General features: G+C 60.8%; 1 protein-coding gene across 4 annotated transcripts in view; it reads left to right on the forward strand.

Annotated features, from left to right (window-relative positions):
- CAPZB (capping actin protein of muscle Z-line subunit beta) overlaps positions 1-23,251 on the forward strand; it is a 119,775-nt gene that overhangs the window by 68,026 nt on the left and 28,498 nt on the right. For all 4 annotated transcript variants that reach the window (XM_051858035.2, XM_070079213.1, XM_051858034.2 and 1 more), the window contains exons 3-4: positions 13,319-13,440; positions 17,624-17,737. In XM_051858035.2, the coding sequence (XP_051713995.2) occupies positions 13,319-13,440; positions 17,624-17,737 (236 nt within the window). The remainder of the gene's footprint in view (positions 1-13,318; positions 13,441-17,623; positions 17,738-23,251) is intronic.

Below are 23,251 nucleotides of genomic sequence, written 5' to 3' on the forward strand. Positions count from 1 at the left end.
GTGTGACCTCTGAGCCCCTTTCCTCGTTGGTGAGTTGGGTATGATGATGCTGAGCTCACAAATAGAGGCGGTGGCTGTAAAGCTCCTAGCGTAATACCTGGCTTGCGGTGGCTGCCTGGGGCCTGGGGCCGCATGAGACTTGCACAGAAGGTCCGCTGGTGTCCTGGCTGCTCAGAGGCAGGTGTTATATGCCAGGTGTCCTTACCTTTTCAGCTCATGCAAACCACGTGTGAAGTTCCCCTTCTGGGCCCATTTCACAGATGTGGAAACTCAGAGGCTTCACGGGCTGGGCCCAGTCTGACCAGTGATGAGTATGCAGCAAGATGGGAGCGGCCCCAGGCCTGTGCGGCCCCACTGTGCCCACCGCTGCTCCAGGAACGGCTGTTTCCTTGTCGTGCAGGTCCCGGCGACAGCTGACTGTGGACGCACACGTCTTCGCGGTTGTTCGCGCCGGCAGTGTAGTTTCCCCTCCCTGCATTGAAGGGCGTCTTGTTGTGGCCTTCCCTCGTTAACGATGAAGTACTGATGGAGATGGAGGCGTCCAGGGTAATGAGCACGTGGCCCGTGGCCAGGTCGCCCCTCCCCCAGCAGCCCTGCCTCCCCTCCCCTCCCCTCCGGGCCACTGGCCCCCCGTAGTGCCGGACACATTTTATTCGCTAATCAGACAGTTGCGGGTGCCCCTTTGCCACATCTGTCGCTGCCTTCCTGGGCCTGTGGAGCTTACAATTAAGGCTCATTAGAGACCCCGTCAGTCACCCCACGCGCACAGCCTGCCTCCCGAGGCCTCGCCGGGGCTCCCTCGCCCTGGCCCCTGAAGTCAGCTCTCCGCTTGCCGAGCACATTCTAGAAGCTGTGTGTGTGCAGGAGGCAAGGCTGCAGACTCTGGGTCCTCGCGGGCCCATCACCTTCTGCTAAGAGCAGAATTGAAGTTACAGATGGCGGTGCTAGGAGTTCCGTCAGATGGAGGCTTTGGAACGAGGATCTGACAGCAGGCCACTCTGAGAAGAGCTCCCGAGCCAAGTACAGAAGAGATTTAATTACCATTAATCTCTCTCTCCTTTCTGGAATGTGTTGGGACACTTAATTAGCATTGACTGGAAGCGAAAAGAACACTCCTAGTTCAGAACAAAACCGCCGGGAGCGGTTCTCCTGCTCACGAGTGGGTTCCCTGAGCACGCGCTGAATGGACGCTGAGCTGGTTTCGTGCTGACCTTCCCAAGGCCACACCCTGCAGGGTGTTGGCCTCCTGGAGTGAGTTGTGTCTGCAGCACTGAAGCCAGCAGCCCCCTGGGGACCTGAGCACGGTGCGCGGCCATCAGCCCACCATCTCCCGGCCCCGAGACAGGGACTCTGCCGTGGATTCTCTGAGCTGTGTCACCTGAGACGAGGGGCAAGGGGACAGCAGTGCCTCAGGAGACCTCAGCCCCACCCATCGAGGGCTGGCCTGGGCAGACGGCGTCCGTCTCAGGAGCGCAGAGCCGTGAGGTGGCTGGGTCTGGATGCTCCTGGAAATCTAGGTGGCCCTGAGTTAGCTACCTGGGCTCGAGGCCTCAGTTTCCACATCTGTGCAATGGGAGAATTACAGACTTTCTCATCCTCAAGGAGGATGGTCACGAGCACTGAAGGAAGGAGTCAGGGGTGGTGCCTCGCGGTGCAGATCAGGGCTGATGGCGTGGTCCCAGAGGAGGCGACGGGAGTGAGTGACGGTAGGAGGGGTCTGGTGACACCAGCAGGTCAATGCTCTGCCCCTTCCCTGCGAGTGCCGTGTCCAGATTGGGGGGAGGCGGCACTGTCCTGCACCAGCAAGGAGCAGTGAGTGTGCTCAGATCTCACTATCACAGTGGACTTTGCTGCCGTCATGGGTGCTAAGCAGGACCTGACAGGGCCTGGTGTGGAAAAGCTACAGAGCAAGAGAGATCTTCCATCCACTGATTAACTCCCCAAATGACCAACAACCAGGGCTGGGCTAGGCCAAAGCAAGTAGCCAGTCCATCGAGTCTCCCACATAGGTGACAGGGGCTCAGGCACGGGGACCACCTTCTGCTGCCTTCCGGGCACATTAACAGGGAGCTGGATCAGAGGGAACAGCCGGGACCGGAAACCCACACTCCAGTACAGGATGCCGTTGTCCAAGTGGGGGCAGCTTAACCTGGCCCCCTCAGAGGTCACTTGTAGAGAGTGCTTCACGCCCCACCCGGCCCCACCCGCCTGCTGGTGAACATCGCTGCTGCTCCCCTGCCCCAGGGGACTGCCCCAGGGCGCCTGCGTGCCCAGCCGGCGCTCCGCAGCGCACGCATGGTCGTGTCCCTTCGGGGCTGGACGATGTCCTCAGGGCCAAGCTCCCAGGGTGCACTGGGTGCAGGCTCCTCGTGCTGGCCCTGAGGCCCATGCCCCGTCCTGCGGGGCCTTCCCTGGGCCTTCTCCGCACACTGGCTCTGCTCCCCTGGCTGCTCGTCCCCCACACTTGTGCTTGGGCTCGCTGTCTGCCCCCTCCCCCAGCCACACGCTCGCTGTGCTGCCCGTTGGAGTCGTTTAACTATAGGATGAGTTCTGTTCACCTTGGATCCCCCGTGTCACACACGGACACGTGGCGGACACCTGCCTGGGCCCCTGCTGAGCTACAGCACTGGCATCCAAGTGACAGGACAATACTTACGTCTTTTTTTATTTTTAAGATTTGCTTGTTTATTTGAAAGAGTTACAGAGAGGCAGAGGTGGTGGGTAGGGTCTTCCATCCACTGGTTCACTCCCCAAATGGCCACAATGGCCAGAGCTGGGCCAACCCGAAGCTGGGAGCCAAGAGCTTCTTCCAGGTCTCTCCACATGGGTGCAGGGGCCCAAGCTCTTAGGCCATCTTCTGCTGCTTTCCCAGGCCATAGCAGAGAGCATGATTGGAAGTGGAGCAGCCAGGATTCGAACTGGCGCCCTTACCTGCTATGTCACAGTGCACTGCAAGTTTGTGGACGGGTCAGGGACCGGATGGGTGCCTCACCTGCAAGTCAAAGGCGATACCTGAGCCCTGCACCCTCATGAGCCCCAGGTGCCCCCACCCAGGAAGCAGTGGCCCTGTGAGTTCTGATGAGGCAAAGTGCTCCCTCCACTGCCAGTGCCGTCCTAGCCCTGCGTGAGCCCCTTCCGGCGTTGTGAGCTTCTGACTCGTCATCTGTGTCTCCCGGACCCTTTGGTTTTGGCAGAAGGAGGGGTGAGGCCTAGGCCGCTGGATGGTAACGCTCCTCTCAGCTGCTGGGGACACAGGGCAGCCTCGGGAGCAGAATTTGCTGGCTTACAGGGCCGGCCTCGCAGTGCATGGAACTCTGGGATCTCCCCGAAAGGAGGGCTTGAGTGGTGGCAGCTGTTGGGGGGAGGCCAGGAGGCAGGTGAGCAGATGTCACTGTGGCTGGAGCGGGGAGGCCTGGGGATGTGCAGGATGTCAGAACCTCCCTGGAAGCACTTGTGAAACGCCCTGCAGCTGGATCTGAGGGGTTTCGTGTTCTTTGAAATCTTGTTTCTGCCTTAAACACCCAGAGAGCTTTGCTCTGTGCAGACGGCGAGTCCAGGCCGTGTTCCCGCCTGGGCCAGGTGGTCCTCCCTTGGCTTTCCAAGGGTCACCTGGGGCTACTGTGTGTGCGCCGCGTTCTTGGCGAGCATGTCGGGCACAGTCGGAACTTGCTGACTGCCCGTCTTTCCACGTCCCTTCCGCTCTGGAGACCGGGGAGATGGGCAGGATGCTCCGCAGCCTTTGCGAATCTCCCTGGTAGAGGCCCTCCCAGCTGTGTGCGGAGCGCCTCCACCCTGTGTTTGTGTTTAAAATTCCATCTTTCCAAAATGTTTGCCATCAGCAGGTCTCCTGCAGAGCCTCCACTTTTGTTTGGGGAAACTTTTTTTTTCCTTTTTGGTTTTTATTCTGCCTATTTACAGGAAATTTGAGTCTCTTTAGAATTCTTTAGAATTCTTGGTGAAAAATGCTTTGGCTTTTTGTTTTGTCTGAGCGTGGTGTGTAGACCTCGCTGTGGTGCCGGTATGTGGCAGGGGGCGCTTCTGGCATCCGCTGTTCCCGTTGGCACTCAACAGGCCTCCAGTTGGCTGAGCTGGGGAAATGAGCAGACGTGCCGAGGCCTCTGCTGGTCCTGCTCTCGGGGCAGCTAGCCCCCTGGGAAGGACGGTCAGGAGGAGCTGCTGCTCCGCAGACGTGGAGGGGCGCTTGGCTGCTGTCCACTGGAGCCGGAGGCATCGCTCCTCTGCAAGGCACGGAGACCTCTTCTTCAGCATGTGCCATCATCCTTATCCCAGGAGCCTGGTGGAGCGCCCCTGTCGCTGCTGGCGACCGGAGAGCAAGGCTTGGAGAACCTCCCCGGGAGGCTGCAGCCTGCTCCGTTCCTTAGGTTCTTCTGCTCTGGTTTTGAGAAAGGTGAAATGTCAGAGGGCAGTGGGGAGAGAGTCTGCTTCCCCCCGGGTCGCAGGAGGCCGGCGTCATGCGTTCCCAGGGCTGTCGGCAAGCTGTCCTCTCAGTGCCGGGACAGGGTGCCCGGATCGCCCCTAGGATGTGTCTGGCTCTGGATACAGAAGATCTGGTATTCTCAGTCTGCTTCCCCAACGTTTGCAACAGGCCAGGAGTGGGCCTGGGGAGCACGGGCGTCCTGTGGACTCTGGGGTTGTGCTGTCCCGGCTGCAGGATTCTGGGCTTCGGATGCCATCCCACACACCACTGCTCTCCGAGTTGGTGTGCGAGGGGGGCCGCTGAGGCTGGTGAAGACCTGTGTCGTGGATGATGGGCACAGCAGGGCCTCCTGTTAGTAGAATTGGCCTGGGGGGACGGACAGGACATTGCTCCTATACAGGTGTGGACACTCCCACCCAAGTTTTCATTTGAACACGGAGCTCACGGGGGGGGGGGGGGGGGGGCGGCGGTCGCCAGCCCTTCTCCCTTGTGCTGCGATCAGTCCAGCCCACTGCCTAGGTCTGCCTGTGTCCCAAGGGTGGACTGGGTCAGCTCTTGCATTGTAGAGGGAAGGGACCGTGTCACGTGTGTCAGTACCCTTAAAACACTGGTTTGTTGAGACACAGGAGCCCGGTTTGTAAGGTGGCTACAACCACGAGTGAAGAGATGGTGGCACCGCCTGGGGTCCCTGACCTCCGGGCCCTCTTTGCTGACCTAGACCGAGGCCGTGTAGCTGCTCCGGGTGTGAGCCGTGGGGGACCCACATGGTTCTCTCTGCCTGGAGTACCTTGAGTCTTTCCTGCCAGACTTCTCTCTCCAGAGCAGCGGCTGTCCGAGCTGTGCAGCTGCAGTCCGCCCTCTGAAGAGTGCACACTCGCGGAGCTGTGTGGCCCTCCGGGCGCAGCCTCCCCCAGCACCCGCCTTGGCCCTGCGTCCTGCAGCCCCTGTGCGGACTGCACTGCTGCACATTCAGCAGCACTTGGCGCCCACAGATGTCCCCAGGGCCCCTCCTCACCCCACCCCCGGCATCCACTGCTTCCCCCTGTTCAGGGCACCGGTGGCACGGTGACACCGTACCCTCCTTTCTCTCTGAGGGGCTTCTGGAGCGGAGACGCTGTCTGTGTGCTTCGTCCCTGTTAGCCGCGAGCGGGCTTCATCTCGAGCCACGTGTTTGAATATGGAGACACAGACACCCCGGGCCCTGGGAGAACCAGCCCTTTGAGAGCCACCCCAGTTACTCAGGAGCGGGCTGACCACTTCTCCAGGAGGAAGAGCCACCGCTTGTCCTCTGTCCACCTGGTGTTTCTCAATGAGTCAGCATAAGCGGGGGAGCCAGCACCAGTGGAAAGAATCCAGCGTGGAACCGAGACGACTTTTGTGCTGAGAGAGGGGGAAAAGCCACCCGACGTGTTCCGAGCATCCCTTGGTGCCAGCCTGCCTGCACACACACCCCCCGCCACGCACACACGCACAGACTGCTCCACTTGCAAGGAAGCACAAGTATTACTGGAATCTTGGGAGGCTGTTGGGGTTGTTTGGAAGTTTGTGGTCTGGATAGTTTAGAGAATTTGCAGTGGGAAAAGCCAGGACGCCGGCGGGTGACTCAGTGGCTCTGTGGCCCTGGGCTGCTGGGCCTCTGCTCCTACTTCTTGGGCCTTCCACTTCCCAGGGCTGTGGGGATTCCTGGGGCCAGGTGTAGCAGGGCCTGGGTCCTGCCCAGCCTTTTGTGTGGTGGGGGTGAGGTTAGGTGGCAGTAGGATTGTTTTGTCCCCTGTAAAAGTTTAGATTTATTTATGTATTTGAAAGAGTGGCAGAGTTAGAGAGAGATTCCATACACTGGTACAGTCCCCAAATGGCCACAATGGCCAGGGCTGGACCAGGCGGAAACTAGGAGCTTCATCCGGGTCTCCCATGTGGGTACCGGGGCCCTAGCACTTGGGCCATCCTCCACTGCTTTCCCAGGTACATTAGCAGGGAGCTGGATCAGAAGCTGAACAGCCAGGACTCAAATCGGCACCCGTATGAGATGCTGGCATTGTGGGTAATGGCTTAACCTGCTGACCCTGGAAGTCCCTTGCCTCTTCCTGAGACTGTCACATCCTTTTGGAGTTCAGGTGATCTGTGGGGTTTCAGAATTGGAAGTGTGCCACATGTTCCCGTGGGGGCCTGGCTCTGTGGTTCCTACTGTCATGTTTCCCCCACGTGTGTTCCCTTACTGCCAAACAGGACAGGGATTTTGGGAGTCCCAGGCCCTGCCGCCATCTGTGTGCCTACCTGGGCTGCACCCACCAGATCCGTGGTGAAGAGCAGTGGTTCCGGGCTGCGGCTCCACGTGCAGGTGCCTCCTTCAGAGGTGTGCTCGGTGGACTTCCAGGCTAGCCCGTTCAGATGTTCATCCCGGACTCGGAATTTAGAGGTGAAGATTCGACATGCGTGTGGTTTACAAGGCCTGGCCCAGGCCGTGGTACCCAGTGATGAGATTCTGCAGCCCCTGCCTCCGTCAGGCCTGCCCCCAGGAGGTTCCGTTCACACTGACCTCGTGGGCAAAGCCCTTCTTACTGCGTCCCCGCTCTGCGGCCGTCAGCTGAGACTTCTCAAGTATTTAAGTCCCAGTTACTCGCCAGGAGACGGGCGGAGGCCACGTTGGCTTCATACTTCGGGCTTTGGCCGTGGGGGGCGAATGCCCAGGTTTTGTGGGATTCTGGCCCTGCCGCCTCTGAGTCCAGTTCCTGCCTTCCTGTGCCTCTTGCCCCACTGTCAGTAGCAACAACGGGTGCTCCTCCTCCGTCCTGCAGGGCTGCTGGGGTCGAGTGAGAGCGCCCGTGGGGCAGGAACTCCGGGCTGCTCTGTGCACAGCACTAAACGCGGGCAGGGCTCCTCTGTCTGCAATGGCAGTGCTTTTAGACATGAGTCGTGCTGATGCGTTGTTACCTGTTTGTTTCTTTTCCTCAAAAAGAGATCTGTGGTGATGTAGAATACAGCCCACACAGTAACGTTTCAGGTACGTAAACAGGATTGAGGCACATCCAGGACAAGGGTGTGGCTGCCTTGCCACCCTGCTGTCCTCTTGCTCCTGGGCAGCGCGGCTTTAGGAGGAGCCCAGCTGCAGCTGTGGGTCCCTGGGTCCCAGCAGGGCGCAGTCCGCTCTCCAGTCTGTCCATCCAACTCCAAGGCCTGGTGCGCACCTTGACGGATGCCCCCCTGGGTCATCGCTGTCCACCCTCCGCAACCCTAGTCTTGTGTAAGCCAACACCGTCCCCCCACACACACTTAGGTGTGGCGCTGGCACAGGTGGTCCAGACTCTCGTCCCCGCCCTGGGGAGAGCCATGCCACAGATCCCTAGGGTCCGCGACTGCGTGGTGCGCAGGAGGGCTCAGGGTGGACCAGCAGCTTCCCCTGCTGGGGCGGCTTTCGGAAGGCGCTGTGGCAAGGCGGGATGAGGCCCTGCAGGATGATTTGGGTGTATCAGGTGGGGCTGGGCGGCAAGGACACCATGGAGCAGAGAACCAGGCTGGCCTGAGAATTCTGCGGGTGGCTCCGCAGGCCAGTGTGGTGGAATCGAGGTGGCGCCCCCTGCCAGTCCTGGCGTCGTCAAGGCTGGTGTTCTGTGCCCTCTGAGGAGAGCCATGCTGCAGGCCTGCCTGACTTGTCCCCCTCGGGGGAGTTTGAGGTGACAGGTGGACAGCAGAGGCCCCGTGTGCACCCACGCTGGGCCAGGTACGGCGCTCTCTTTCCTGCGTTTGGCCCCATCCTGACCCTTCCTTTAGAAACTCCGGCTGTGAGTGGCCGAGGCTGGGCAGCGACAGGAGAGGCCCCCAGGGCCCGGGACAGGAGGCTTTGTGGCTGCCCCCCATCTCTCCTTTGAAGCCTGGCTGGGGTGGGCGTGGGCCGTGCTGTGGGAGGGCCAGGGCAGGCCTCCCAGCAGAGGTGCCAGCTGCGCTCTCCCCGCAGCGGCCAGCGGCCGTGCGGCCGGCCTGGCCCTGCCTCACAGGAGGTGCTCGTGCCGCCGCCATCCTGGAGGAGGCCGCAGCTGCCCCCACCAGCTTAGCCCCCCCACCCCGGGTGATGTGTGGCTGACAGCCCGCTCAGAGGGGCAGTCCTCGCAGCGGCCCCGCCCCTCAGAACCTGCTGCGGGGGACTGTGACCCTAAGACAGCTGCCTCCCTCTTGCCCAAGGCGTCTGTCCAGCGGGGCCTCGGCAGGGCTGGGTCCCAGGGCGGCGTCCTTACATGGGAGGGCGGCAGCAGCTTCCTCCTGCCGGTGCTCCTGAACTTGTGCAACCGTGACAGGTGAAAGTGCTCCTGTCGCCATCAGTACGTGACGCTTCTAAGAACAGCAGCGTACCCGGCCCCGCTGCTGCTGCTGCGTGGAGCCCACCCTGAGCCTCTCCCTGCCCCCTCCCAGACCTCGTCGTCCCCGCTCCTCCTCCCCCCGTAGCCTCTTCAGGTTCACCCCATGCCACTCAGGCCCCCCTCGGCTCCCGCCTCCCGCCTCCCGTCTCTAGTCTGCCTCCCGTGTTGGTCACAGCAGGGCTTCCTGTCAGTCCCTCTCCATCGCTGAGTCCGTGGCACCTTGCACAGTGCCTGGAGCAGGCCCCGGTGTTGGTTGGAGGGAAGGAGTTTTCTGAGGCAGGTGCTGGGACTCCCCCACCCCAACCCTGGTTCCTGAGACTGGGGCAGAAAAGGCCTCAGGGCTGCTTTGATGCGGGGGGGGGGGGGGGGGCTTGCTCTCCAGGATGCGTGCTACTGCCTCTGGGGCTAGCATGGCGGCTGGAAACGCTGTCTTCACTTTCTTTTCTGTTTAAAAAAAAACTTAGTTTTGGGAATAGAGGGAACGAAATGTGAACAGAGCCCTCTGCTGGCCACCAGGAGCTCCTGCGCCCTGACGCTGCTGGAGGCCGTGTGATGGGAGTGGGCTGCGTCAGGGGACATGGGCCGTGTGATGAGGGTAGGGGGGCCGTGTAAGGGGAGAAGTGGGCCAGCCGGGGCCCTCCCCACCACGATTCCACAGCATTACTCATCGGAGCAGCCGGGCGCGTGGAGCCTGTTTTCGATTCTTATCTCCCTGGTGATGGCTCTCAGCCAGGGGGCAGATCAGAAAACAGAATGTGTTCATTTTTTAAAAACCAAGGTACAGGGTGCGCTTCTCCGAGACGGGGCGCCGTGGGTTAGATTATCCGTGCAGCTGAGCTGGTCTGGCTTTTGTGCTTTTTTTCAGGGTTCATCTCAAGTTTCTCTTTCTGGTTGAGCCATTTTTTTTTTCAGCATTAATAGCTAATGGGGAAGAGGAAGAGGCAAAGTGGAACCATGTGGCCGCACAGACGCAGCCCTCGCTGTGGCCGGAAGCTTCTGATTTGTGTCTCCTTTCCTGTGATCAGCTGTTGGGTAGATAGCAGGGACGCGCTCCCTGGGGACAAGGGAGGCATGCGGTTCTTCTGTTTTCACCTCTCACGTGTCCGCCCTTGGACGCTGGCAGTCACCCCGAGTCACCCCGCTGAGGGGTGGTGCCAGCTGCGGGGTTTGAGCTGTTCGGAAGCGGGAGGCAGGTGAGGCAGGTGGGACCCACGGCTCGCTGCCTGCACCCAGTACCGGAAGTGGCCTCCTCCCATGTGGGGTGAAGAGGTTGGTGGAGCCCTGCATCTCCCCCCAGAAGGCCCCAGGGCTGTTTTATTCCAGCTCACTGGAGTTGCGTTTCGGTGCCCCCAGCAGCCTGCGTGGGCTGCCCCTCGGGTGTTTCCCGAACATTGCTCAGGAAGGCCGGGAAGCACTGCCCCTCCTTCCCGCAGAGGCCCTCCTGCGCCGGTGGCTGCAGAGCCCGTGCCGCACGTGCCCCGCCGTGAAGCCTCAGCTTTGTTTGGACCTGTCCTTCCATTTAAATTGTGTGCAAACCCATGATCCGTGAGACGTGATGTGGTTTCTTCCACGGGTCTGAGCACTGGACGTGAGGCGGGTGTGGGGCGGGGCTTCCGGCGAGCGTGGGGATGGACTAGGTGACTGCCTTCATCCTGGTTCAGCAGGACGACCTCGGCCGCAGGGTGAGTGTCCACTCACCCTGGAGTGGGGACGGGTGCTGGGGCCCAGGGGCCCATCTCGGCCTCTGGGGCGGAGTCAGCACAGCGCAGCTGTGGAGCGTGGCAGGAGATAGCGGAGGGCAGTTGCAGAGCGGCCGTCTTGGTGAAGCTGGAGTGCGGCTCAGCCCCGAAAGTGGGGTGGGAGGATTGGGAGAGGCTGTGCAGTCCTGTGTGACGGCTGGGACGTCTGCACACCCAGATGCGCTTCCTGTGTGCTGGGGTGCACGTTTAACTGGCCGAGCCTTCACACAGTGGCTGTGCGCGCCAGGTCAGGACTAATGCACCTCGGGGCACCTGCTCCGCCGCACCCCTGCGGCCCGGCTGTGTAGCCCACACTTCCCGTGACAGCAACGGCACGCACGTTCCAGAGCAGGTTACCGTGGATCAGAAGAGACAGGACTGCTGGGAACACAGCGCACACCCCCGGCCCAGCCTGGGCCTTGATCTGGAGGGGCGCGCTTGTGCAGGGCTGGTTGGCTCTGTCACGCTCCAGGCATTTTCCATGGTGGAGCAGATGCCCACCGTTGGTGAGTCCTGGGCTGGCTCTGCAGGGTGGTTAACGTGAGCGCTGCCTGAGGCCGGCTGGCGTCTGGCTGCAGACCTTTGTCAGTGCAGGCCCCGCTGTTCGGCCGTGGGGTGTGGCTGGGGCCCGCCCTCTGCGCTGTGCGGCCGACGCCCAGGCTCCCAGCGCCGCTTGGTCCCGTCTTGGTGCTTTCCCAGCGTAGAGCTGTTGTACTTGAGATCATCTGGCCGTTGGCACCACTGGAATGTGAGTCCTGACAACAGATCGATCAGGGGTCTTATGCTCACTCATTTGTTTGTTTAAAAATGGAGTTGATTGGAATTGGAAAGGCTCCAGGTTCTGAAGCTCCTTCCTTCTCTCCGCCCTCCCTCTCAGGCACAGCGTGGGAACTGGGGTGTAGCAGTGGGGGAGGCTGGAGCCCCTGCTCTGTAGGATGGACGTCCCTGGGGGGAGGCGGGCAGCAGCGTCACTGGGAAGTGAGGAAGCAGCCTACGTGCAAGGGGGACGTCCCTGGAACCGTTTGGAGCCGTCGATTGGCCTCTTGGATAAGGGTGAAGTCAAGCCTCTCTTAGACCGAGGGCCCGCCTGGGGAGAGGGAAGACAGCTGCCGCAGGTGGAGCGTGGGTCAGGAAGCACTGGATTCTCCAGGGTCGGTTTGCGTCCAGGGTCTGAAGCAGCCTCTCTCGCGATGCGGGTGTGAGGAGGAGGTGTGCTCTGTTGCACACAGCAGGTGGTCTGGGCGTGGCCGGTGCTGTCCTCAGTACTGAAGACATCCTGCGGCTGACCCTCAGAGCCATGCGGCATGAGCACCTGTGGGTTTCCTGCGCTGGCTTCACAGGTGAGGAAACCAAGTCCTAGGAAAGCAAGCTGACCTCCCCAAGCCCACCAGGCCAGGCCACTCGGAAGCCGGAGCCAGGAAGGCTTAACCTCGTAGCCTGTTTGCTTAGTTCCAACCCCCACAGACCGCCACCTCCATGACTGACCTCAACCTTCTAATCTGTGAAGTGGGGATAAAGCTCAGCTCCTTCCCAGGAAGAGTGGTGTGCTGCCAGAGAGGGACCAGCATGGGGCAGGCCGCAGAGCCATGCTAACCGGGGAAGTCGCCCCCGTTGTTTCCTGTGCTGTCCCCAGGCAGCTGGTGTCAGGAGAGGGAATTCTGAAAGCCAGCCTTGCACACGCAGGCCAGGGCTGTGTGCAGGAAGCACACCACCTGCCTGCAGCAGCGTTTGTGCGAGCCACAGGACAGCACGGGGCAGCGCTCTGCCCAGCTGAGTCCCAGAGCCCCCTGCGAGCCCGCGGGTGGTCTCTGGGGCAGTGGTGCTTCCTGCCCTGTCCTTGGGGTGGCGACAGGGCCTTCAGGAGGACGCGGCAGCTGGGGGCGCCGTCGGCCACTCTGCCGGCTATGTTTGCCACGCCGGGAAGGGCTGTTGGTGCAGCCGGCAGCCCCTTGCCTGGTAACTGATACCGTGGGGCCCCCGTCACTCCAGGCCCATGAAACACAGAAGTCGGCACAGCGAGGATCCGTGTGGAAGTGACTCAAGCCCGAAGGAATCCATGTCTGCAAGCAGTGCCGTCCCGTGCTGGAAGCTTTTGTTGGGAGATGGATGTTGGAGTTGGGAGGAGGCGGCCAGCGGCCTGGTTACCAGCAGGGCCGTGCGTCCGGATCCGCAGCCTTTGCCCTGACATGGAGGCCTCCTGTCCCCCACCGTGGGGCCATCCTGCTCTGGAGGCGGCCCCTGGGCCCTGGGCTGGGCAAGGCCTGGGGGACGCCCTCTGCAGCACATGGACTTGACCGCGAGCCAGCCTGGTAATGCTTGGCTGGGGGCCTGGAAAGTATGGTGAACTCCACCCAGCGCGGGAGCCCGGGGGAGTGCTCCAGCACGCACGGGTTATTCTTCTCAGAGTTCTTGGGATTCCTGTGCACACGAAATGTTTACTTTCTCCTCGGAACTTCAGCTTGTACCTTGCCCACCCGAGACCGATAGCAAGCATATCCATACTTAAGTTTACGAGACCACCCTGGCGCCCGGGTAATTAGAGTTGCACACAGGCTCGGGAAGGGAGGCTGCACTGGAAATCACGCCCCACCGTAACTCAAGAACAGGTTTCTTTACAGAGGGACACCGTTGGTGTCAGGCACATGTGGAACAGAACAGAACAGGCCCCGAATGTTGGCAGGGCACCAAGGGCCAGATGTGAAATCCGCCAGCCGCTTCGGCCGCAGCTGTCCTCCGCCAGCCCGAGTTGCAGGGGGGCTTTAACCGTTTCTGCTTCCCCTTCTCTGCAGGTCCCCAGTCTGTGTGAAGACCTCCTGTCTTCTGTGGATCAGCCCCTGAAGATCGCCAGGGACAAGGTGGTGGGCAAGGATTACCTGCTGTGTGACTACAACAGAGACGGAGACTCGTATAGGTGAGCGTACCCACCAGGAAGGCTGCTGGCTGCCCCTGCCCCCGGCCGGTCACGGCCATGGCCACTGGCTGCAGCAGCCCCAGGACCACACGGCCTCATCTTCCTGCTTCCTCTCCTCCTTTGTTACGTGTTCATCACGGCCAGGAGTCTGGAGTGCATCCGAGATGTGGCCGTCTGACTGCTGCCCTGTGCATCTTGCAGCCCAGTCGAGGGGTGGGGGGATGTTGTTCACATAGCAGAAGGCCTGCAGGGCAGGGGTGCATGTGCTGGGGACCCTAGGCCGGGAGGGCTCTGTGGCTTAAGGCATGGAAGCTCTCCCCTCTTCTTCCATCCCCACGCCCAGGGCAGGTGACCAGGTGTCGCTGGGCTGCACCAGAGCTGTGTTCATGGCTGAGGCCGGCGGCGTTATGCTTGCAGCCAGTCTGGTGCCTCTTCAGACCCGGGCAGCACAGAAGGGGCCGTGGTTGGCCCCAGGAGAACTTCCTGGCGGAGGTGGTGTCTGAGCAAGATTTTCAAGCCAGTCCAGTGTCCTGTGATGGAAATCTGTGGTCGGTACCTGGGAGGGTGGAAAAACACGGGGTGCTCCAGATGTCGAAGGCCACCTTAGCTGTTTGGGTGGTGAAGCTCTTGGGAGGGGGCCCAGGTGCCTGGAGGCAGAGGCAGGCGCAGGAGAAGTTACCTGGGGTCAGCTCCCACCAGCCTTGCAGCAGTGGGACTTGGAAGACCACTGTCTGGCCTTTAGTAACGGCGCCCGTTCACCCAGCTGTGCGCTCTTCCAAGTCTCCCATCTGAGGAGCTGATGTCCCATGAGGAGGCCAGGCAGGCAGTGAGCAAACGCATAAAGCACACAGCGTGTGACGTAAGTTCTGTCATAAAGCGACTAAGGAGAACTAGGGAGAGATGGGCCGGGTGAGCAGGGAGGGGTCCCCTGGAAGCGGTGAGCCCCAGTGAAAGGTTCAGTCCTGCCGTCAGCCAAGGCCAGCACAGGGTCTTGAAAGCCAGGCTGAGGGTTAGTGGGGAGGTGAGAGGCCGGCACGCGTGTGCTGGGGGTTAGTGGGGAGGTGAGAGGCCGGCACGCGTGTGCTGGGGGTTAGTGGGGAGGTGAGAGGCCGGCACGCGTGTGCTGGGGGTTAGTGGGGAGGTGAGAGGCCGGCACGCGTGTGCTGGGGGTTAGTGGGGAGGTGAGAGGCCGGCACGCGTGTGCTGGGGGTTAGTGGGGAGGTGAGAGGCCGGCACGCGTGTGCTGGGGGTTAGTGGGGAGGTGAGAGGCTGGCACGCGTGTGCTGGGGGTTAGTGGGGAGGTGAGAGGCCGGCACGCGTGTGCTGGGGGTTAGTGGGGAGGTGAGAGGCCGGCACGCGTGTGCTGGGGGTTAGTGGGGAGGTGAGAGGCCGGCACGCGTGTGCTGAGCACGGGCTCATCGTGTGCTCCGGAGATTTGGTTGGCACTGCCTGTCCGAGAGCCCGGCCCGTGTTTGACGAGTGCGTTCCTCTCCTGGTGTCACAGGGAAGGTAGGCAGTGTGTTCCGGCTCAGTGTGGAGGCAGTGAGCAGGGGCGAGATGGGCGGCGTTTTTGGAGTGGAGCCGGGAGCGGGGTGAGAAGGTGCTCCCAGGGCCGAGGGCCTCTGCAGCTGGCCGTGCAGTCACGCCGGCTCCTGGGAGCTCGAGGTGCCCGTTAGATGCAAGTGCAGATTCCCTGTGGACCACGGATGCATCACAGTTCCAAGAGAGCTCTGGGACATCCAGCCCACAGGTGGCCAGACAGCCCCGGGGCAGGTCAGGTTCGGTCCTGAAGGGCTGTTCTGTGCCAGGCACGGTGTCCAGGCGCAGTCCTTTGCGGGAGCCCCTGAGGAAGCAGGGGAACCACCCCGGAGAAAAGTCCTCAGAGACGCACCCTCCCGCACGCGGGGTTCAGAGAGGGCTTCCTGGAAGAGGTGGTCCCTGAGCTGCGCCTTGCTTAGTCGACGCCGTTTGTTAGCTTTTCCCCCCTGGAAGCCGCAGCGTGCTGTGCACGGCAGCTGTCCCGCAGGAGCCTGTGGGAGGGTGGGGTTGTGTCCCTGCCCCAGCCAGGCCGGGCTCCCCCGCCGGAACCCTGGGTCTCGGCAGAGGCTGCCCTCCTCTCCCCGGCCGTGGAGCCGGCGAGGCCTCTAACTCTCCTGTGTTTGATCCGTGCTTAAATGAGATCCTCATGGCGTGGCCGCTGCCAGCAGCGCCGTTTGAAACCTGTTAGCTGAAACAAAAGCCCCCTCGGAGGGAAAGGGGAGGCCTGGCTCTGAAATCGAAGCGTTCCTGTCCATCTGTCTTTTTTCACATGGCCTCCGTTTAAGCTCTGCAATGTGTTCTGAGTGCCCCCTCCACGGGGAGCATTCTGGGTAATGTTATGATTTTTCCCCCAGCTGCAATTACCACGGCTCCAGGACTAACGGCGTCTGAGAGCCAGGAGAAATGTGGCTTCCAGGCTCCTGGAGGATTCCAGGCCCCGGCTGCGGGAGAGCTGGGCTCCGGTGCCGGGTCAGCTCGGCCTCCACTTGAAAGCTGGTGGGGGCAGGGCTTCCAGGAAGGCGCGGGCCCGTCTCTGAGTGTGCTGAGGGGCGTGGAGCTCACTCCCTCGGAGGAGGAGCCCAGCCTGGCTGACAGGGCTGATGACAGCCCCCTTCGCCACACCTGTCTCTGGGTCAGTTGATGTCCTCAGCCCGCTGGTGTCTCTGGCAGAACGGAAAGCTGCACCATGTCTGAGGGCTGGGGGACCAGCAGTGGAATCTGTGTGGGTACCACCTCCCCCCACCAAGCACGGCGGTCACTGAAGCCTGGCTCTGTGCCGGGTGCTGGGCCGTCGGGGCCATGGCAGCCGGGCTGTGTTCTCGCCAAGGTTCCAGCGGGCCAGGGCGAGGGAAGGGTGAGAAGGTCGCCTCTGTGTGGGAGGGAGGAGGGCGGGAGCGCATTCATCCTCTAATGAGTGTTTTAAATGAGCCTGCGTCTGAGTGCCGGGCACTGAGTAACCAGTGGAGAACGAGACCAGGGGCACCTCCTTCCACGGAGACTGCCACGCTGGCCGTCCAGACCAAGCCACAGCAGAGTAGGACGTCGTCCTGGTCGCTGCAGACCGCTGGGCACGCTCGGTCGCGTGTGTGCTTGCAGGAGGCAGGTGCACTCGTGGGCCTTCATCCTCTCAGTTCTGCCAGGCAGCGCTGTTGAGAAGGCGAGCAAGACAGGAGCTGGCACAGCAGCCTTGCCCGGAGCAGAGAGGCCTCTCGGGAGAAGGAGGCACCCACGTGGGCGTCACCTTGTCTTCCAGGCCGTCTGGGCTCCCAGCTGGTTCCTGCGTGACCACTAGAGCTCACACTGGTGCGGGGCAGCACGGAGTGTTTCTCCCCATTCTCGCAAAGGCTCCACCAGCTGGGGGTGGCGAGTGGGGCAGGAAGGAGGGCTTGCAAAGGCTCCTTCTGCCTTGGGGTGATCAGGAGCAGCTGTGGCAGGGAGACCCCCTCCCCGCCTTGCCCTTGGTGACCCGGCCCCTGAGAAAGCAGGCACCTCTGTCCCGCGGCAGCTCGCAGGAGAGGCGGCCCAGCTCCCTCTGACCCCTAACTCAGCGTGGTTGCCTGGTGGGGTTGGCCCCAGGAAGGAAGCTGTCTGTGCACAGAATTCGTGAAAGCTGGCTTCAGGAGACGGCCCTTGTCAGCAGCCTCTTTGGCGTCCAGAGTGGCGTGAAGGGGCGTCGTCGGCAGGAGCAGCGGACAGTAGGCGCAGGATCCTGATGCTGCGGACACCGAGAGACTCCCCGCCCCAGGCTGTCTGCTTTTCATTCCTCTCGCCTTTTTAACCGGGTCCTTCCCTGAGCCCCTGCTGGAGTCACCAAGGGCGTCTTCTCCTCACCCCTTCCCACACGCTGTAAGGAGGTCTTCGCAGAGCCGGCGGCAGTCAGCGAGGGAAATACAAAGGAGTCGGAGAAGGCAGAGGGAGGAGCTGGCCTTGGCCGCCCAGTGCCTGCCCGCGGGCACGCCATCGGCCCTCCCCTTCACTCCCACAGCAGCCTCTGCTCACCGCGCGCTCGAGGCTCAGCCAGTGGAGACGCTGGCCGAGGGTGCACAGCTGCGGGGGCTGGGCTGCACACCCCTGCTCTGCCCCTGCTCGCAGGCCCTGCCTCCATGGAACCATTCCCATGACCTCCTCTTCCCCCCACCCCCAGGTCACCATGGAGCAACAAGTACGACCCTCCATTGGAAGATGGGGCCATGCCGTCCACACGGCTCAGGAAGCTGGAGGTGGAAGCCAACAATGCCTTTGACCAGTACCGAGACCTGTGAGTTTCGTGCCCCTCCCGAGTGGGCAGGGCGGGGCGCTCCTCAGATAAACAGATAATTGGGTCAGTGTGGAGGTGACGGGGGCGCACACCTCCCGGGGGGCTGCTCCTGCTGCTCCTGGTTCCCAGCGCCTGCTGTGTGAGACACAGGTGTCTCAGACCTGTCCTCTCCGGCAGGTGGAGCCCCCGCATTTCAGGGGTGAAGAAATAGACGTGCGTCCAAGGCAGGGCCAGGGCTGCAGCTCTGTTTTTACCGAACCTTGCGCCACGTTCTGCCCGGCAGCCCAGGGCCCTGCTCGCCCGCTAGTTGCCAGGGCAGCGTGAGTCACTGTCCCGAGCTGGCTGGACCCCGGCCGTCCCTCTAAACGGATGTGCTGGATCCCGAGCTGTGTGACCCCGGCCCATCACAGTGTCCCCTGCCCCCCAGCACCGCCCCACATGGGAGCAGCCTCTCACTCAGGCGCTCACCCTCTGGCAGGGTCTGTCCCGCGGGTCCCAGCACAGCCGTGACGTCCGTGACGCTGAGCAGAACTGCTCAGAACGGAGTCAGCGGCTCCGTGAGGGACCAGGCAGCAACATTTTAGGCTCTGCAGGTCTGTTAAGGTCTCTGTTGCTTATTCTTTGTTTCCTTTTTACCTGCAAACCCCTTTAAAAATGTAAAATCTGCTTCTCGAGCCTTGAGGCTGGTGGGATGTAGCCTCAGTCTGTAGCCTCCCCTGGTGCAGGAAATGGGCAGGAAAACGGAGACGAGAATGGAAGCGCCTGAGCAGGGGTCCGCGCTCTGCAGACGCCGCCATACCTTGAGTGTGGTGGTCCGCCCTCCCCCGATGCCGCCATACCTCGGGTACGGCGGTCTGCACTCCGCCGGGTGGGCAGCTGGCGTGGCTGACTCACTTGGGGCACTTCGCTCTAGCATTTTTTTTTTTTTAAGATTTGTTTATTTGAAAATCAGAGTTACAAAGAGGCAGAGGCAGAGAGAGAGAGAGAGAGGTCTTCCATCTGTTGGTTCACTCCCCAAATGGCCGCAACAGCCAGAGCCATGCCAATCCAAAGCCAGGAGCTTCTTCCAGGTCTCACATACGGGTACAGGGGCCCAAGGACTTGGACCATCTTCTGCTTTCCCAGGCCGTAGCAGAGAGCTGGATCGGAAGTGGAGCAGCTGGGTCTCAAACCGGCGCCCATATGGGATGCCAGCACTGCAGGCCAGGGCGTTAACCTGCTGCACCACAACACTAGCCCACCCTTTTTTTTTTTTTTTTAAGAGTTGTTTGTTTATTTGAAAGTGTTACACAGAGAGAAGGAGAGGCAGAGAGAGAGAGGTCTTCCATCCGCTGGTTCACTCCCCAAATGCCCACAAAAGCCAGGGCTGGGCCAGGTCAAAGATGAGAGTCAGGAACTCCATCTGGGCTCCCATGTGGGTGACAGGGACCCAAGGACTTGAGCTGTCACCTGCTGCCTCCCAGGCTGCACATTATCAGGGAGCTGCATCAAGCAGGGGAGCTGGGAGTCAAACCCGGCACTGCGGCGGTGCAGGTTGCAGGCGTCCCTGGGGTGGCCTAGCCAGCTGCACCACAGTGCCTGCCCTTGCACGTTCAGTAAAGCTTTTACTTTAGACAAGAGGAAACACGACACTTCTCTGACAAATTCCCTCACTACACTGACATGCCAGAGCTGTGTCCGTCACATGCTGCATTTTACATGGATCGTCTGCTTTGATAATTTTTTTCCATTGAGAGAGCAAGTATTCCCATCACTGGTTTATTCGGGGGCCTGCGATGGCAGGAGCCAGGAGCCAAGAACCCAGTCCAGGTCTCATCTGTGGTGGGGGAGCCCGGTCCAGGTCTCTTCTGTGGTGGGGGAGCCCGGTCCAGGTCTCTTTTGTGGTGGGGAACCCGGTCCGGGTCTCTTCTGTGGGGGCGGGAGCCCGGTCCGGGTCTCTTCTGTGGTGGGGGAGCCGGTCCAGGTCTCTTCTGTGGTGGGGGAGCCCGGTCCAGGTCTCTTCTGTGGTGGGGGAGCCGGTCCAGGTCTCGTCTGTGGTGGGGGAGCCCGGTTACTGGAGCCATTCATTGCCTGTCGCTTCCCAGGGTCTGCGTTAGTGGGAAGAGAGAATCGGGAGCAGAGCTGGGAGTCACACCCGGGCACCCGGGCACCCGAGGCGCTCAGATGTGGGTTGTGGGCTTTATTATTTTCCCCATTTTGTTTGGAAGGCAGATAGATCTTCCATCTCTGGGTTTGCTCCTCAAATGCCTGCAGCAGCCGGGGCTGCATCCGCTTGAAACCAGGAACCCAGAACTCCATCTGGGTCTCCCACGTGGGCAGCAGGTGCCCATCTGCTGCCTCCCATGATCCGAGCAGGAAGCTGAAGCAGAAGCAGAGCTGAGTGGCCAGTGCTGTGGTCCAGCGAGTTAAACCCAGCCTGCGGTGCCGGTCCCGGCTGCTCCACTTCCGATCCCGCTCCCTGCTAATGCTCCTGGGAAAGCAGCAGAAAATGGCCCAAGTGTTTGGGCCCTGCTACCCAAATGGGAGACCCAGAGGAGGCTCCTGGCTCCCCACTTTGGATCAGCTCAGCTTTGGCCATTGTAGACACTTGGGGAGTGAACCAGCGCATGAAAGACCCCTTTGTCTCTCTCTCTCTTTGTGCCTCTCTCTGTAACTCTTTGAAATAAATAGAACGGATCTGTCAAAACAAAACAAAACAAAAAACAACAACAACAACAAAACAGAGCTGAGCTCAGCTGAGCACTCTGCCCAGGGACGCAGGCATCCCAAGCAGCGCCCTAACCACTGTGCCAGATGTCCCCCCCCACCCCAACGTAGCTGTGTTTAGTGAATTCCCGCAGGAACCTCTGGGGTTAAGTCTTACAGATGAGACTCTAAAGGTCAAGTGACTCACACAAGACCACAGGACAGGAGCGCAGAGCTTGGATTGGAACCCATGGTTGCCTGAGTTCTGCGCAGATTGTTGGTTTTCACAGTAGAGCAGGTCTCTGTGTTTAAAGGGTCTTACATCTAGCACTTCGCTGTGTGATAGCTCCTTCCCCAGTGCTCTGTTGGTGTTCATATTAGTGGATATTTTCTATATTCTTTTACCTGGTCACTTGGCAAGATACCAGTCCAGCTGTTCAACAAGAACGTGCGAGTGGATTGGATTCCTGTTAAACTCATGCTACTGATGGTAGAACAGGGTGGCAGCAGCAGTGACCAGCAAGTGGCTGTGCCCCGAGGAATCCTCTAAACAGCCCTGGGCCAAAGGAGGGGAATTCAGGTTCAGAAAGGGGAGGAAGCCTGCCTGATACCACACAGCTGTCAGTGGAGGGACGGACAGAAAACCAGCTCCAGACCGGCCTGCCGAACAGGCCTGCAGAGGGCTGGGGTGTGTCCTGCACCCACAGTGAGGTCCTCGCCTCCACGGCCCTGCCCTGCCACTGTGGAAACCCGAGTGGCAGGCGCTGAAGTCACTGAACCGAATGTGCTAGGTGTGTGGCAGTGACAGCCTGGAGTGACCCACTGCCCTGGGTAGAGCGGGAGGCTCCGGCTACGTGGAGGGCCTGACTGTGCCAGGGTCTCCAGTGCTGGTGCCCCGGACCTGTGCACCCCTGGATCTCTGAAATTGCAAGTCGGTGTGAAAGTGATTTTGGCCGCTTTTGTGTCCTTACTAAGTCCTGCACCAGGGATCCCGTCTGCCTTTCAGCCAAGTATGAACGTGGACGCGATAGCAGATTCCACCCACAAGGGGGCTGGCTTGTTCCACCTGCTGCCTCCCAGCCCGGGACGCTGCTGGCCTCGCCCCTGGTGCACTGTCAGGAGCTGCATTCCGTGTTTTCCCGTTAGACTGTGTGTTCAGGGCGGACGTGGGTTGGGTTGTTACTGCCTTGGTAAGTGGCTGGCACACATTGCCCTCGGTGTTTTGGTCCAGGCCAGAAGAGCTGTCTGAGCTGTGGTTTCCCCCGCTGCCCGCCCCAGCGCGAGCAGCACCTGGTGGGCACCTCCCGGCGGCTTGATGAGCCCATCACGTGTGCATGTCCCCAGTGTCACTGAGGACTCTTCCCAGTACCCCCAGAGTCCTCCTGCTCTGGGTAACAGGTGGTCACGGAGCACTCCAGGGCTCACAAGGCTGGGACACAGCAAGGGCTGGGCTCACCCCACCTCCAGGGAAGTGTCCTTTGTAAATTTTACTTTAAAGATGTATTTATTTGAAAGAGTTACAGACAAAAGGAGAGACAGAGATCTTCTGTCTACTGGCTGGCTCCCCAGGTGGCTGCAGCAGCCATGCTGGGCCAGGCCAAAGCCAGGAGCTTCTCCAGGTCTCCCATATGGGTGGCAGGTCATCCTCTGCTGCTTTCCCAGGCCATTAACAGGGAGCTGCACCAGAAGTGGAGCAACTAGGACATGAACTTGCGCCCACATGGGATGCCAGCATCACAGGCAGCCGCTTTACCGCTAGGCCACAATGCCAGCCCTGGAAATGCCCATTTTTAAGGTGGCTTTTTTTTTTTTTTTAATGTATTTATTTTATTTGAAAGGCAGAGTTAGAGACAGAGATCTCCCATCCTCTGGTACACTCCCCAAATAGCCATAATGGCCAGAGCTAAACTGATCCAAAGCCAGGAGCCAGGAGCTTCTTCCAGGTCTCCCATGTGGGTGCAGGGGTCCAATCACTTGGGCCATCTTCCACTGCTTTCCCAGGCCATCAGCAGGGAGCTGGATCGGAAGAGGGGCAGCTGGGACTCAAACCAGCACCCGTGTCCCTTGCACACTATGGGTTCTCCCCGCGTGGTAGGAACCACAGACTGCAGAGGCATGCAGGTGGAAGCTGTCCTTAGGACACCAGCGTGGTGCTGTCCTCCCCCCAGCCCTGGGGAGGAACACTCCGGGCGCACCTGTGAGGAGCTTTCTCCCACGCAAGATGAACCTCCCTATTTTGAGTCTAAAATTTACGAGAACAAACTCCTCTTTGTTTCTGAAGACATCCTGGGGTGTTGCTCACTCTAGAAGCTCCCGGTCTCGAGGGTCCCCAGAGGTTGCTGGTGGGTCATCAGAGACCACGAGCAGAAGGGCATCAGCCAGGAGGCCCTGAACTTGGCTGGCCCTGACCAGCAGCCACCCTGGGCTTTCTAGGGACCAGAGGGGCAGCAAGCAGGCCTTCTGTGCCCTATTCATAGGACCCAGCCTGGTGACCCTGGGAATGAGACCACTCTTCAAGGAGTCCTCTGCGTGTCTTCCTTTCAGCGGGCAGGTGGGCTCTGGCGGAGGACCCTCTGTAGGAGGAGGCATTGCCCCAAAAGCCCCTGCGCCTGCTGGCTGGGTCACTCAGAACTGTCGCGGGAAGGGCTGGGAGATGACTTGCCTCCTCACCCCCGCCGGTGGAAAGAAAAGGGGTGGTGGTAGAGCCACCACTGCACAGCAGGATGGGCCCAGGATCGTGCCAGGGACTGGGGGAGCTGAGGCCGTCATTCCCAGGACGGCCCCGTACTGGAAGAGCAGATGCGTCCCCTGGCCTAACCAGGAACCCGC

This window comes from Oryctolagus cuniculus, chromosome 7 (genome assembly GCF_964237555.1).
Source record: "Oryctolagus cuniculus chromosome 7, mOryCun1.1, whole genome shotgun sequence".
In the NCBI taxonomy this organism is placed as follows: domain Eukaryota; kingdom Metazoa; phylum Chordata; class Mammalia; order Lagomorpha; family Leporidae; genus Oryctolagus; species Oryctolagus cuniculus.